Here is a 15085-nt window from a genome sequence, read left to right as displayed (position 1 = left end):
TTAAACAACAAACAACAAACCATTAGGCCTAGATATGGGTTCAACCAGTGGATGAAACACATCATGTGGGGTTTGAATCCAGGTCAAGTTGACATAGTGGTACCCATCATTTATGTAGTCATCTCTGATCGTCCGCAGAGGGAGTACTACTGCATGGTCAATATGAGCTATCGCCACTGCCCGTCAAGACCTGATGGCACACACTGCAGACTGATGCGATTTGAGATATAACCAATACCTGTCTAGACCTGATCTATTGACTATCAATATCATAAGTCAGGGAGGGAAATTAGCTTAACATAGCAGCTAGCAATATTCCAGCTACAGCCAGCAGTAGTGCATCACATCACAAGTATGGTCGCTTTAAGTTGAAAGCAGGAACACTCACAAATGCTAATATATCATTTGCCATAATACCTTTGAAATAGGGAGTTAGTCAGGTGTCTCTGTGATTATAAGTAAGCACATTAACCACACGGCTATCCCCGTGACCTTGCTTTACAAAATTGCTCGAAAGTCAGATACTCATGGATGTGGAATTTGCTAACTTTGAACATACTCCAGTAAGTCTTAGGTGCTGTATCTCTTTGTCATCAAGACTAGTACATGTAAGCGGGCAGATTTTATGAATGTTTTCCTCCTTGAAGAGTCAGTGTCAACACATGAATACTTAAGTTTCCAGTTTTCGGACTGACCCCAATCAGGAATCCAGACAATAAAAACCTTTTTTCCCCCCCTTGTTGGGTCTTGGGTGTTATCATTCTAGCTTTGTCCATACAATGTAATTCTAGCTGAAATTTGTTGTATTCCACTAAACATTGAAGCGGATCATTTATTAGTTGTCTGCTATTTTTCAAACAATGAAGTGAATACTGAAAACTCAAAAACAATCTGATCTACCCACCTCATGTTATGATGGACTGAAATATCAGTCACAATTATTTGGTGTGTGGGTGTGCGAGCATGGTTTTGTTGTTTTGAGTGAGTGAGTGAGTTACATTTTACGCCACACTCAGCAATATTCCAGCTAGAAGGCGGTGGGCTGTAAATAACTGAATCTAGATCAGACAATACAGTCACCAACAGTATGGGGATTGATCTGCATAACTGGGAACCAATGACACATGTCAACCAAGTCAGCAAGCCTCACCATCCGTATCCTGTTATATTCACCTCTTAAGACATGCATGAGTTACCGAAGGTCAATAATCTAACATTCATGGGGGGTGTTGCTTTCAGCAATATTCCAAGAATATTATGGTTGGGGGCACCAGAAATGTTCCTATAAGGGGAATCATACCTGGTCTTCAAGCGTGATGAGCGGATGTTTCAACATTCTGGCAACCCCCATTCAGTCTATGGCCTTAAACCTGATCAAGCGCCAAGTAAACAATACCTATGACATATAACAACTCATGGATAAACTTATAATAATTTATTGATGTAATGGTGTTATCACAATAAATAACCACGACAACAAAAACATTTCTACTTGTCTGTGCACACAACCAGGCACTACCCTTCTTGATGCCATGGGCAGAAACAGACGGTCACAACACCCTACACCACAGTGCACACTCCTACACCATATGCGGATGTTTACAACAGATCAAATACAACAGTGGGAAATGCAGTATTTCCGCGCTGTACTCCAGAAGTAATATGCACTGTAAAACAATACCTTGTGCCTTGTCTGGTTCTAGAGGTCATAATTTCACAATCACACTCAACTTCAGAACAATGCGCAATCTGGTTGTGAATCTTTCCTCAAGTTTGGTGTCCTGGTACATAGATTCTGACAGCTACATCGCGCCTTGCAGTGTTCTATTTCACATCACATGACAAGTTCAGCCCTTTCCTAATACAAGCTCTAGGGTCCATTTTGGCTTGATCATAACTTTGAAGCCCTTACAGACAGACTCACCCCTGAAACCAGGCATCACGATATGCTGGGCCTGGTAGCTGCAGGTCTGCCAGTCAGTTGGTTCATTGGCTCAAGGAAGTAATTGGCATTCCAGGTTCATTTCAGCGATGAGTCCCCTTTAAGAAACCCAGTTATATTGCATGGTTAACAACCTGGGTGGCTATATCTTATATCCGCAGAAGGTTCTAGCAGAAGCACAGAGACCATTCCTAAATTCCAAAATATGAGTGAAATCCAAGAAAGAATAGGAAGGTTATTCTGTTGTATTAAGATTAGAATTAGAGTAAAAAAGCATAATTCTTCCAGTAAGTATTTTCTTTTTTTAATAGCCGTGTACAGGCAAAGCAGTAAAACATGCCATGTATTAAAGCAGATCTAGTTTGACGAGTACCTCACACAATCTTGTCACAGATATGAAGACGTCCACCTAACCTAGAACCGTACAACACTATTACTGATGATGTCATACTCAGAAAGTGATGATGTCATACACAATACACGATGATGAAGAACACATGGTGTATTCTTCCATGATCTTTCATCCACAGAATTCACAAATTGTGTAGGATATTATGTCTGAAGCATTTAACCTTAACAAATATTCATCACTGGAATTAGGATGTTTCTGCCATATACAACACAGGGGATTTGTAGTATCTATTCATTATGCTTGCTACTTTCTCGATCTTTCATAAATATATACACCAGCAACAAGAAACATCAGTAAGGGTCAACAAGCAAGGGAGGGCTTAAACAACATTGGTAGGTCTAGAAATTCCCCAATACACATACATCTGGAACAACATAGGCCTCCAATAAAAGTAAATGTACATTTGTCACCAACTAAAACGAAATAATCCGCAACCTCTGCAAAATGACAAAGTTATCTCACAACAAACAAGGCAAAAGCATCCTATGTAAACTCAACACCACACTGGGTGTTTTGTGAAGATCTGGCTATCTGGGAAGACACAAATTTTATCAACTGGACTGACTGGGTATGCCTGTTGCCACAGAGCATCTGCCACACAAGTGAAAACTGGAGTAATTCTTCACAGCATAGATATCATACAGTTGCAAAGCAAATACACAGTTTAAGAATAGATCATGATATATGTAGAGGAATTCAAAATTGATGAAATTAAGACACTACAAACACGTTCAAAAGCACATTCACTTCAGACTGAGGGCCCAAACTAGGTCAAGCAATCTTACATCTTTATATAAGGGAGGAACATTTAGTACACAAATTTTATGGACTAATTTAGAAGCACTGTTAGCAGCTATTACAGATGGATCAGTTTGTACCTATGAAGAATATGAGAAGCTCCATTGGGGTCTCAAGTGTATATGAAAACATGTTTAACATGACACATCACGTAGCAAAGAAGGGAAGAGCTAAGGAATCAAATATTTTCTACTTTGCATTTCATCCAGTATGAGTGGGTTGTGCCATTTACCATTATTAGAAAATTAATTGTTGTCTGGCCCGAATTTGCCTCTCAGCATCATTTTCAGTAACTGAGTGGTATTTAATTATTTTCAGGTACATTTTTACTGATGTTGCTCATCCAGCTTGTGGTGAAAATCATACTGTCATCACATGTTCAAAATTTATCAAAATCTCTTCATATACATTCAGTCATGCGTAGCTATAAATCTGGTTGCATAATCTGCTGACACCTTCAAATTGAGCTCTTAAAATAAGAGCTTAAAGCGTACTGATCTGAGGGACATAAGAATCTGATTCCTGTTGTGTTATCTCACATGCAGACGAAGGGTTAGTGAGTTCTGTTTCTTGCTGCTTTTAGCAATATTCAGCAACATCACGGCTGGGGAAACCAGAAATCGGCTTCACACACTGTACCCATCCAGGAAATCAAACTGCGAACTTAAGTGTGACAAGCAAATGTTTTAACCACTTGGTTACCCCACAATCCCATGGATGAAGGAATGCTTGACCCATCTGTAATATTGACAGTAGATCGCTGTGTACCAGGATTATTGATGATAAGTTTCACTATGCAGGGATCAAGATCAAAAGATGACTGATATGGATTTCATTCAAGAAAATTTGCATAATTGTGTATGAAATTGTGTATGCTATTTTGATATTTAACAACTCGTAAACACCACAATGGATCACAGAGAGAAATTAAAATTTGAAGTTGTTGTAAAGCATATATACATCCAAAATGTACCAAAACTGTAATTCCTCAAGCAAGATTTAATTTCAATCCCTGAATCTATGCAACTATGTCTAGCTAGAGTCAAAACAACGCTTAATAATTCACAGTTCTCAAGTGAGACTACTTACACAATACTGTTTCATACATCATATCACATGACATTATACAACAACGCTGTCTCTAGTAATCATACATTTCCATGATGGATTGTAGTCTAACATCACACCATAGTTACAGGAAGCTATTAACATATCCAGATGAGATACATTCATTCTCAATTTACAATAAGATTCTAATATACATATATATCTCCATACCAACAGTCTATAGTAATTCTGCAGAAATGGGTTCTATCTACATAATTGTTTTAGGGTTAAATTGTTGGAATCATCTTGTTGTAAAACAAATATAAATAAAACAATAAAGAAAAAAAAACAAAGAAAAATAAAAATATACAGGACACCAAAATTAACTTAGACCCCCCCAAAACCACACACAGTAGGAATTAGGAAACGTTCCAAATATGAAAATGTAATGTGACCCAGTTCAAAGTAATATTTCCTTTTCATATGATTCCCCGCAGTATCAAAGGAAACACTGAATCCCAACTTTGCTGCAATCAGACTTAAGGATCATTGCAACAGCTTCAAAAGGACAAATTAAACAGCTAAAAAAAAAAATAAAATAAAATATCAAAGGAATTATGATCATGCTCTGAGATCATAACATAAATAAAAATACTATGCAAGTTTCACATACTGTCTAGTCACTCTCACCTTCAAGCACTCCGAAGTAAATATCAGAAACATATAACAGAAATAAAAGTGGTAAAACCATTGCACAGTGATGCACAAATGCTCAATAAACAGCCAAGTTTTCAGAACTGGGAAAAAAAAAAAAAAAATGAAAGAAAAAGGGACAGCACACAACAAAACTAGAATCAACAATTTACTCTCCTCATGGAAATAGAACTAGCTAGAAAAAAAAAATACTCAAAGTGTTTCAAGAAAGAGTACGTACCAGGTTACTTCACAAGAACCCTTTGATCGGTAGGTATCATTATCCAATAATAACCTTAAAAATTACATGACAGTCTGTATGTTGGAGATATTTTCACAGAAAAGACAGTGGTTTAGAGGGGGTGCATTATAAGCAATTTTGGATCAACAAGAAACCTCACTTGAGTAACAATGTAATGATCACCCCACACTTATTACAGTAAATACCATTGTTAAATCTGACAAACAACATTATGAGACTGTTGAATATTTGCTGAAGTAGTTTGACTATCTGTGCACCCTGCATTGACACACCTGTACAAATGAACATGATCAACGTGGAATGGTAATTTATTGCATCACAATGGATAGAACTGTGAAAAACAAAATTCTAATACAGCCCATATATATATATTTATATAACCAAGGCATATCTCTAATACATACTCACAGCATTAATGTTTTAATAAAAAGATAGTTACCACTACATATTCTATCTACATGTTTAAAGCAAGAATCTGACCTATAGTACAACATATCTATGATAGATGAATTTCCTCTTCAGGACTGTTAATGGTAAGGAATGAATACATATACCCTGGAAAGCAGCATAATGAGATAACCAAATCATGGATTCGTGTATGGTTTGTGATTATCTGTAGTGTTTCCAGGAATTGTCAATTGAAAAAAATGTGAGTTAACAGCTAAATCTGGTTGTGGCAATATAAACAGTTTCAGGTAAAACAAATAGGGAAAATATACTAATCAAAACAAGTTCAAGAAACTCCAATTCTTTCTGAAAAAATTTTAAATGCAAAAAATATAAATCATGTATGACATAATACTTTAAAATATTTTGTTACATGTCGGAGATTTGAATTAATGGAAGTTATCTATGACATTATCTTAAAGGAATGAATGATATTAAATGATCAACTATGGCATTTCCAGCATATGACATCCTCAGACATAATATAACATAGTGTGGACTGTAATTGCTTGGATAAGGAATAATCATTCCCCCGATAACTTGTATGTATTGTATGAAACATACCACAATATTCAGATAAAACAGCTACTATTAATACCTTTAATTAAGCTGTATACCAGATCTGAATGCATGAAAATCCGTTTTCATGTCATGGTTTCAAGAAGTGGTTTTGTAAGGGAAATAACAGAAAATGTCCTTTGCAAATAAATGATTGAAAAAAAAAAAAAAAAAATAATAAAATATCTGAATAAAGATCTTAAATCCATAATTTTCAAAACTGGCAATACATATCTGTACATGCTTGTACTTTATGCTCTTACACTACCATGCATCAAAACAACTAATGTAAAAACATGATCACCAACTCAAAGGTCACCAGCTAATGTTTACATTTATTTTTCAGCAGATGAGAACAACTCAACAACAACAGCTGTCCTGGTGAACAGCCTGTTGGAGCATGGACGGACAAAAAAAACCAAAAAAAAAAAACCAAAAAAAAGCCGACCAAACGGAATGATGAAAACAGAATTTTTCAACATAACACTTCCATGATCTCCTTCAAGTTAATCTTACAAAAGTTTCAGAGATCTGTCCATCTAGTTCTGGGCAAGATTTGGAGCACAAACTGACAAATTCATGTTTCACCTACGTTCTTGCATGTCGAGTGGCTAGTGACAATTCACATGTTCGTACAAATTTAAGAGTTTATCAGTTGATGTCCATTCTACCATTGACAGATTTGGCATCTGACTCCAACTGTAATGGAGTAATACAAGGATGCTCTTAACAGTGACATGTTTCAAAACAACACACCCTGAAACTTATGACATCTCAATGAGTAACTTAAATGGCCTGAATTAAGTCACATGTTTATCTGGGCTTGAATCAAGCTAATATCTGCATTGGCTTGAAGTCAAGTTCACTTGTACATGGATCAAGTCACTTTGCTTAAGTAGCTGGTTCAAGTCCAAAGATTTTGCTTGTTTGACCCGAGTCTGGTGCTTTGATGATTAGAGTTGTTTGGTGTAATCTACACCTGTTCTCTCACTTACTTGAAATAAGATTGATGCAAATCTGCCATCAAACAATTTGATCGTTCAGCTAATGAATAGCATCTACAAATCTGGCATAATGATAGATTTACAATAAATATGTTACCATAACTACCACTACAAATAAAAAAAAAAAGAGTATAAAACAAAAGTATTATACAATTCAAACCTCAAACTAGATCCCTTAAGCAATCTTTGCTGTAGTGGCAATATAAACATTTTACTCAATTCACATTTGACCAATGACATCGTGATGGTGTGCACCCTGAGTATTGAAGTTATCAGGGAATTCTTCATGCATACATTTATCATCCATAAAGGAAGTACCAGAAAATATTAGTTAACTCAATGCTCTAAATACCCTCCGAATTCTTTTGTAATTGATAATGCATGGAACAAAAAATAGATTTAAATCAATTCAAGCAATTCAATTGGTGCTTGACACTACCGAAAGCTAAGTGTAACATTCTAATCCATCACTGACTTGAACTACTAGCAACACTCAAGCTGACAGTCTAGACATTGTCAAGCCACTCTTTCTTCTTTGCAAGTCAACTGAAATATGAGCAAGAATAAAGACATCTAACTGCTCAAATTTCACCTTCATCAAGTTTACTGGCACCTCTATTTATCCCCATCTCATGCTTTTCTCATACACTAGCTCAAACATGGCTCAACTGAGTCCATCACAATACAAGGTCAACCACAGCTTCTAAGAAATATTTCAGGCAATTGCTGTAAATCCGTTTTCTTTATGAAAGGTACTAAACAAAACTGAACAAGTCAGCGATATATTTAGATGAACTATTAATTGTATCTACAGAGTAAACATGAGTAATCACTCAACATGGCCTTTCAAATAGAACATATCTTTTCAATTTGTAAGTAACTACATAATTAGCAATAACGATTAATTCCAAAAGATTTCTGCAATCAGTCTTTTAACCTAAGAACATATTTCATCCAAATGTAGGCTCCAAATAATCACCTAAAGCATTACTTGAAAGCTGAAGTATAGGTAGCCTTGGCTGATGCCATGTTGCCATCTGCCTCAGTAGGTTGGGGCCTGGTAGTCAGGGACTTCTTTCTGCTGACTGAAGGGGGGTTGCTGGTAGGGGTCGCCTGTGTCACTACCAGGGAAGGAGGAGTAGGGGGAGGAGGCATTGGGGTCAGGGTCATATCCAGTTGTAAAGGCATCTTGAGCACCTTGACGGTAGCGACGCACAGCAAAGAAGGTGATTGCACCCTGAAAAGACAATTAGCACACAATGAAAGAGTGTTTAAACCTGCATATCAGTTAATCAAAGTCACACATGCTTTCTTAATACAAGTTGATTGCTCACAAACCATGGATCATGCCCAGGAGTTATAGCATCCGCGACTCAGTATTATTACTGATATACTGAGTCTAACAAACCCCATAAGAAGGTCACATCAGCTAATCTTTGAGCGACATATAACCTATGACTGACAAATCAGACAATGGCTACTACTCAGGGTTCAGCAGGACTTACAAAATGGGTTTCTTCTTCCCCAGTTGCTAAGACTGATCTCTCAACAAACAAAAACTTGTGTAAAACAGTAAGCGCTTAGGGTTTCTGAAGACATGATTACTTTTAGCTTATGTTTCCTTAAGATGACATCCTGGAATATTGACACAATCTCCATTTTCAACAACTGCTTACTCGCTGTTGTCAATAATGGCATACTCCACTTTTAACACTCGGCAGCAATTGTACCGAATAGTCTACTTGGTCTTTGAATTTGTGGTGTTCTTTTTAACAGACTTGCATTTGAATAAGAAAAACCTTTACAAGTGACAATTACTCAGCCCTGAAACACCCACCTCTGAAACAGAAAATGTTGGGAATAACTTTAGTGGCAGATCTTTAACACATACCTTTGATTCCTTTATTGTTTATGTGGAAAATTGTAAATCTATTAATTATGATAGACACCCAAATAACTATGATTTACAGGACGTTTTAAGGATGGCAATGGTGTATCTAGACCAGTCACCTATTCAGACACGTGCCTCAGTGTTGCCAAGCATCCCTTTTCTGGATAGAGGTTTTACCACAAAACAAATTTAACTGTTGTCTACACATTGATGAAGACTTGTGATGAGTTTGATGCTTAAATGCTTGTTTGGTTTTGACGTAATAATAGTTTACTTGTTCTGAAGTACAACCGGTTGTACAATGTTTTTGAAGATGGCTTTTCCAAGCATGAACAGTGTCTCTAATTTATGAGGCTGTATATTGGCAAGGAAATATTTAAGATTACAGATGGCTGCAAGATTGAAACTTTATGATTTAAAATGATATTATGTGATGCCATATTCCCTAGCAACAGAGCATTTTCTGAACATATTTAAAAAAGCACCAAAACATAACAATCAAACAAAACCTTGTCGTCAGCCCCTCCAAATCACCAAATACACCACAACAGGCCAATGTACTTCCTCCATGGTGATGACAATTCAATAATGAATGAACAATTTTCATTTCTAACAACATGATCAAAATGTTTATTCTTGAACACTGTGCTCAGCATCTTGGTTTGTAAATACATGTACTCAAATCTGGACATGACAATCATGTGACTGACATGCTACCCAATGGGGACATGCATCACCAAAGTTCGAGATCCTGTCATTAGTCTATCTAGCATGAGTTGTGACTGATTAAAAACAAGAACAAGAACAATAATAATAAGAACAACAAGAAGAACAACAACAAGAACAACAAAAAAGCTCTGACAAAGCACTCACTGCCCCGATTAATGACTGATCATGTCATCATCTTATGAAAAGTACCCAACATAATGCTCTCTCATATATTTCCTGGCAGGCTTCTTAGGGCAAAATGCACTAATATTTTAAAAAAAAAAACAACAGATGATTTCCATATATGAAAATACAAAGTAGAGACGACGTACATGTAACCGGTGTGCCAGCTTCATAAACTCACCCATGTAAAGATTGAGAAGAAGGAGAAGGCTATTGCAGCCTGGACATTGTCACGGCCCCGGCCATGGATTGGGTAAGTTTTGGGATTAGAAGTGTCAGTTCGGCGCCATCCATCTGTCAAATAGCAGAAACCTACAAACCACAAAAAGGTCCACAACCCTGCAATGAAAAAGGAAAAACATATAAACTTCATGAAATGCTTGTGAATGATAAAGACTGCATCTCAACTACACAACGTAAATCATGCCATAGATTGATTACTATTATGATGAAAAAGAGTAAATTATATTCCTTAGACAAAATTTGACACTCATCTTATTTGTCAGTTTCAAACACATTAAGTTCACAGCAAGATAAATTTTGGACAAGAATGAAAAGACTATATTTCACTGCATAAACACTAGCTTTATAAGACATACAACTCCAGAAGACATTTATATTTGGCCCAGGGGGTCAGGTTCACTGTCAAAATCCAAATCCACAATTAACAAATCAGAGTCCTTTGATCTTGCCTATGGTATTAGACATCCATCAATCATCAACAGTTCAAAATAAATATCATCAAGAAGGTTAAAGTTCTTAACATTCTAGTATTTCTCTGAGGTATGTTAGCACTTCACAGACTTGCCTTTTTCATTTTGTGCCCTCCCTACTGACGAAGTTGTTGCAAAATTCCCATCTAAGAAGTACAGAATATAAGACAAACCTCTTCCAGTGTTGAAACTGATAAAACCTGGTGGTTTCTATTCTGTATTTTATGCTTAAGTTAAGTGAAACTACTATGCACTTTAGACCCTTATGAATCATGTGAAATAGATGTGGCCCTTTTGAAATCCTGTCGCCTTGCCCTTTTTGGACCCTCAGGAAACACTATATAATTTTGAAGTATGAATAAGTGGGGACTCATTGTAACTAACATATATACTGACCTGAGGCTGTGAGATCGGCAATTACAGCATACTTCCTATGCTGCACACTGCTAAGATTGTCAAAGATGGCATCAAGTACCAGGAAAGCTATACAGAGCAAGAAAGCTATCACTCCAATGCCAACTCCATAGCCACACGCATTGGCATCACTGTTTATGATACATTGGTCGTTGTAATATCCTAGAGATGAAATACACCCAAAGACGATGATTGAAAACAACTGAAAATGAAAGAAAGAAAGAATTACATACAGATGATGCGCCGGATGCAGAAAAGTTTGAATGGGTGTCTCAGTGAGTGAGGAGTAAATGGTCTTGGAAATCTCAGTGATTGGGAAAGGCAGGGGCCATGGGCCATTTTGCATAATGGAATGAAAAATGGCCCATTACCATGATTACAGTTTACTAAGTTTACTGTTGATACAAGGGCAGTGGCCCATTCAAAATTCAGAAAATGGCTAATAATCCTGAAAATGGCCCATTGTCAAAGTTCTCTTTCCCAATCCCTGTTAATCTGGTAGAATTGATCAACAACTCTAAGCATTACATAATGATTAAAACATTAAAACACTTACACAGCACACATCTAAAAACTTCTTTCTGTACATTAAACTAGCATGTTTACTTTAGTTCACTGTAATGGAAATCATACATAATTTTTCCCATCTAAGACATAATGTCACAAGCCTGTCCTCAGATATTTTACATAACCTTAAAATTACAATTTTAATATTGCTTACAATTTTAATATTCATTGTTCCTTGCAATTAAATTGCAATCTGATGTCAGGACTAGCTTTGTGATTCAATGAACTAACATATCTTTATCATGTTGACATCTTCAGAGTGTCTGTTAATAAGACTAATACTTAAAACACCAGTGAGCTATCAGCACAACCTTATTAGTGACCTTATCATACACTCCTGAGGAAATGAACCCGCATTTTCATAGTGATAAGAGAACAGTTTAATCACAAGGCTATCCCACAGCATATGAGTAACTACTTAAAGTGGCTTGATATTTCACAAACAATGAACATAATGGAAACAGTGTGTTCTTAACAACATGTACAGAATGTTGGCGACTGCCAAGACAAATTGTCTCTTGGCATCATTTCTGTTCAGATAAAGAAAATCATATGGACTTTCTGCATGTTTACACTGAAAGTGATACTATATCTAACTTAAAGCCACATGTTCAGAACTAAAATAATACCAAATGAAAATAATCATAAATAAAGTTTCAGTAAGGTAAACAATAGCACATACACAGAGATTATTGGTTCATATACTAATATTAATAATCCTACCCATTACTGTGTTGACATTAAAAGGCATTGACTTACACCATGGTCATAAAATCATAACCATTCTTTATACACAGAATGACCTTGAGCAGTAAGTGAAATGCCCATCATTGCTGTATTTAATATTTGGACCAAAACAAACCCCAAAAGAACTATAGTCACCCCTCACAATAACGCACTTCACGAAACCGTAGATTCAGTTAAACCATGGGGTAATCCGTGGCTCCCATAAAAAAAATTGAACTGCGATCACACCCCTTCACGAAATTAGCTCATCAACAAATCCGCTGCTGTGCTCTTATAAATTTCCGGGAACTAGTGAATTGAGTGCGGATGGCAACTGACAGTGTTTATCGTACATATCCAATGTGTTTCAGTTGCTTAAAACATGAAGGGTTTTCTCAAAAATAATCATAACAACATTGTAGTAGTAACTTATGAAAGACAAGACATGCTATCAGTTGAGTTACGACGAGTACTTACAATGTTTACTGTGATACAACACACTGCGTTCTAGCATGGTAAATCACATTCATCCTAGAAGGTATTGTGTCAGAAACCACATTTTATTTGATTAAATTCAATCCTAATTTTATCTATTAAAACTGTTGACAGAAAAAATCGAAACACCATAAGAGAATGGCAAAACCTCATTCCATACGCGTACAACTTCCGCTTACCACATTCTTGAGGGATCATTTTTCGCGCCTACTGCGATAGCAAAAATTTCAAGTTATTCATAGCAATAACGAACAGATTACAGTCTCGTAATCCATGGACTCCGGGACCTGCGTTATTTAATCATTGAAATCATCTTCAACAACTAAATGGCCTACATTTTGTTATTTTTTTAAAATCAGGGTTGCAAGTACCACGGGAAGTCAGCGGTGACTTGTATCCTGACTGGTAACGGCTTGTGTTCATTGTTATATTAAATATGGTAACAGAAAACATGCATCATATACTAGTAAGATAGCAAAGTAAAATAATCTGTTACAATAACTGCTTAATATGTAAAATATTCTGATAATGGAATAGAAGTTCTTTGATGTAATATTATGGGATCGTTTTTACCTGAATCACCAGTACGTTAAACCAAAACATCTGTGCACAGCTGATCGCTATTTCTGGCTTAGTTGAATAACAGCAAAGATGTATATTCATGTGAATATACGTCTTTGATAACAGGTAGCATAACAGGAACAACAATTAAATTATCATGTCAAGTGATTTTTCATTTTCATTTTCAAAGTGTGTTTATTTTCACCTTCAATGATACGATATATTTTTGACAGGGCACAATTCACAAAATAGCAGGTTTTTTATGTACTTGGAAAATATAATCTTACTTGGCCTTTGTTCCACATTATGTACTTGGTACTATCAGCACTAATTCTTTAAACAGTGAAGGGACTCTAGATCATGAAGTCTTTTCAAAGTTCAAACAGTTACAATGGAAAATGATCTACTTTTTCATGTTTAGTGAGTATGGGTCATTGCACAGCCATTATGCTCTTCATCTGGACAAACAATACAATGTTTATGTGATTTTCTGTTGTACACCCTAGATTGCTGAAGTTATGTATTCTTGTGTAAATGCATGTTTCATTGATGAGCCAGGAGACAGAACCCATGGCGTTTGAAAGTAATTACATCACATCTTTACAAGCTCTGACATCTGTGACGTACATAGCTACTTGCTGCCTACACTATAACATAATCTGGTTATGAACAGATATGAGGAGACTGCTAAGAAACAGTTCATCTAATTTAACATACACAGAAAATGTCATAAGAAATGTATCATGTAACAATGTAATTTCCACACTCGATTCAAGATATTGTGCACTTCTCTTACAAGGAAATAAAGAGCAGGGGAGATAATCACAGCTGGACAAATAATACTCTGGTTACCATGTTGTTATTGCACCATAGCCAAGATAATTAAACACTGACGCTGACACAAACATTTGCAATGAAATATGTTTAGTTCCATTGTCTAAATGTAACAGACTTACAATGTATGTAATACAGTTATTTTTGGAAGGTGCTCCTTTCAAAAATAAATGTGACTCATTATCATATGACCAGGTGAAACTAGAGGAGATCATCAGTTTTGTTCCCACAGAGCATTTTGGGGGTTAATATTTGGAACATAAACGAGTACATATACAAATATATCATAAAGTTTAACCACTGACACATATACAAGACTATAATAATATTTTGATAGCTAACATCGTCTTAGGCACCGTAGTTCATTAACCTTAATCATTCAGGTTGAAACATGGAAGCCTATCGACTCGATTTGGTCCTAGTATCAGAAAAAAATGACAGTCCAAAACGAACACTTGAAGCTTGACGCAGATGACAACAGTCCTTTTCAATGTAACATTCCTAATTTACTCTGAAAAGGCAAGGTTACAACGAATGCAGAACTTTAAGCAGCCACAGCGACGTGTGCTGAGCTTTTCCCATTTCTGGATTCGATCAATAAACTTAAGGCAATGAACATTTCGGTAAAAACGCCCTGTCCACGAGCATGATAATTTGCAACACTCACCAAACTAACTAGCCTGAGAATTACTTGAGGCTTTTTAATGTACACTAACGGATCGAAAGGCGCACCGGCCTTTCCTGCCCCGTACGCAGTTCCAATCCCTCCTGCTTGTTGGTTGTCCGACATGTTGCTCTCAAAATAATGCGCATACATGAACTGATGACGT

The 15085-nt window shown here is 36.3% G+C and overlaps 1 protein-coding gene across 1 annotated transcript; it reads right to left on the bottom strand.

Annotated features, from left to right (window-relative positions):
* Nucleotides 1-1420: 1420 nt before the first annotated feature.
* On the bottom strand, nt 1421-15056 carry LOC137284598 (synaptogyrin-2-like). The gene is made up of 4 exons (XM_067816480.1): nt 14923-15056; nt 11055-11274; nt 10127-10284; nt 1421-8400 (listed from the first exon to the last, which is right to left on the bottom strand). The coding sequence occupies exons 1-4, from the start codon at nt 15043-15045 to the stop codon at nt 8206-8208; spliced, it is 696 nt and encodes a 231-aa protein (XP_067672581.1). The 5' UTR covers nt 15046-15056; the 3' UTR covers nt 1421-8205.
* Between the last annotated feature and the right edge of the window lie 29 nt (nt 15057-15085).

This window comes from Haliotis asinina, chromosome 5 (genome assembly GCF_037392515.1).
Source record: "Haliotis asinina isolate JCU_RB_2024 chromosome 5, JCU_Hal_asi_v2, whole genome shotgun sequence".
Lineage (NCBI taxonomy): Eukaryota > Metazoa > Mollusca > Gastropoda > Lepetellida > Haliotidae > Haliotis > Haliotis asinina.
Note: the sequence above shows the minus strand (reverse complement) of the source record. Positions and strands in the feature narration are given on the sequence as shown.

Bases quoted from the DNA above. Each gene is read 5' to 3' on its own strand.
- LOC137284598 (XM_067816480.1), bottom strand. From the start codon at position 15,045: ATGTCGGACAACCAACAAGCAGGAGGGATTGGAACTGCGTACGGGGCA. The intron at 10,285-11,054 runs GTCAGTATATAT...TTTTCATTGCAG, and splicing joins TGCCGATCTCACAGCCTCAG to GGTTGTGGACCTTTTTGTGG. The intron at 8,401-10,126 runs GTGAGTTTATGA...TTGTCTTTTCAG, and splicing joins TCTTCTCAATCTTTACATGG to GGTGCAATCACCTTCTTTGC.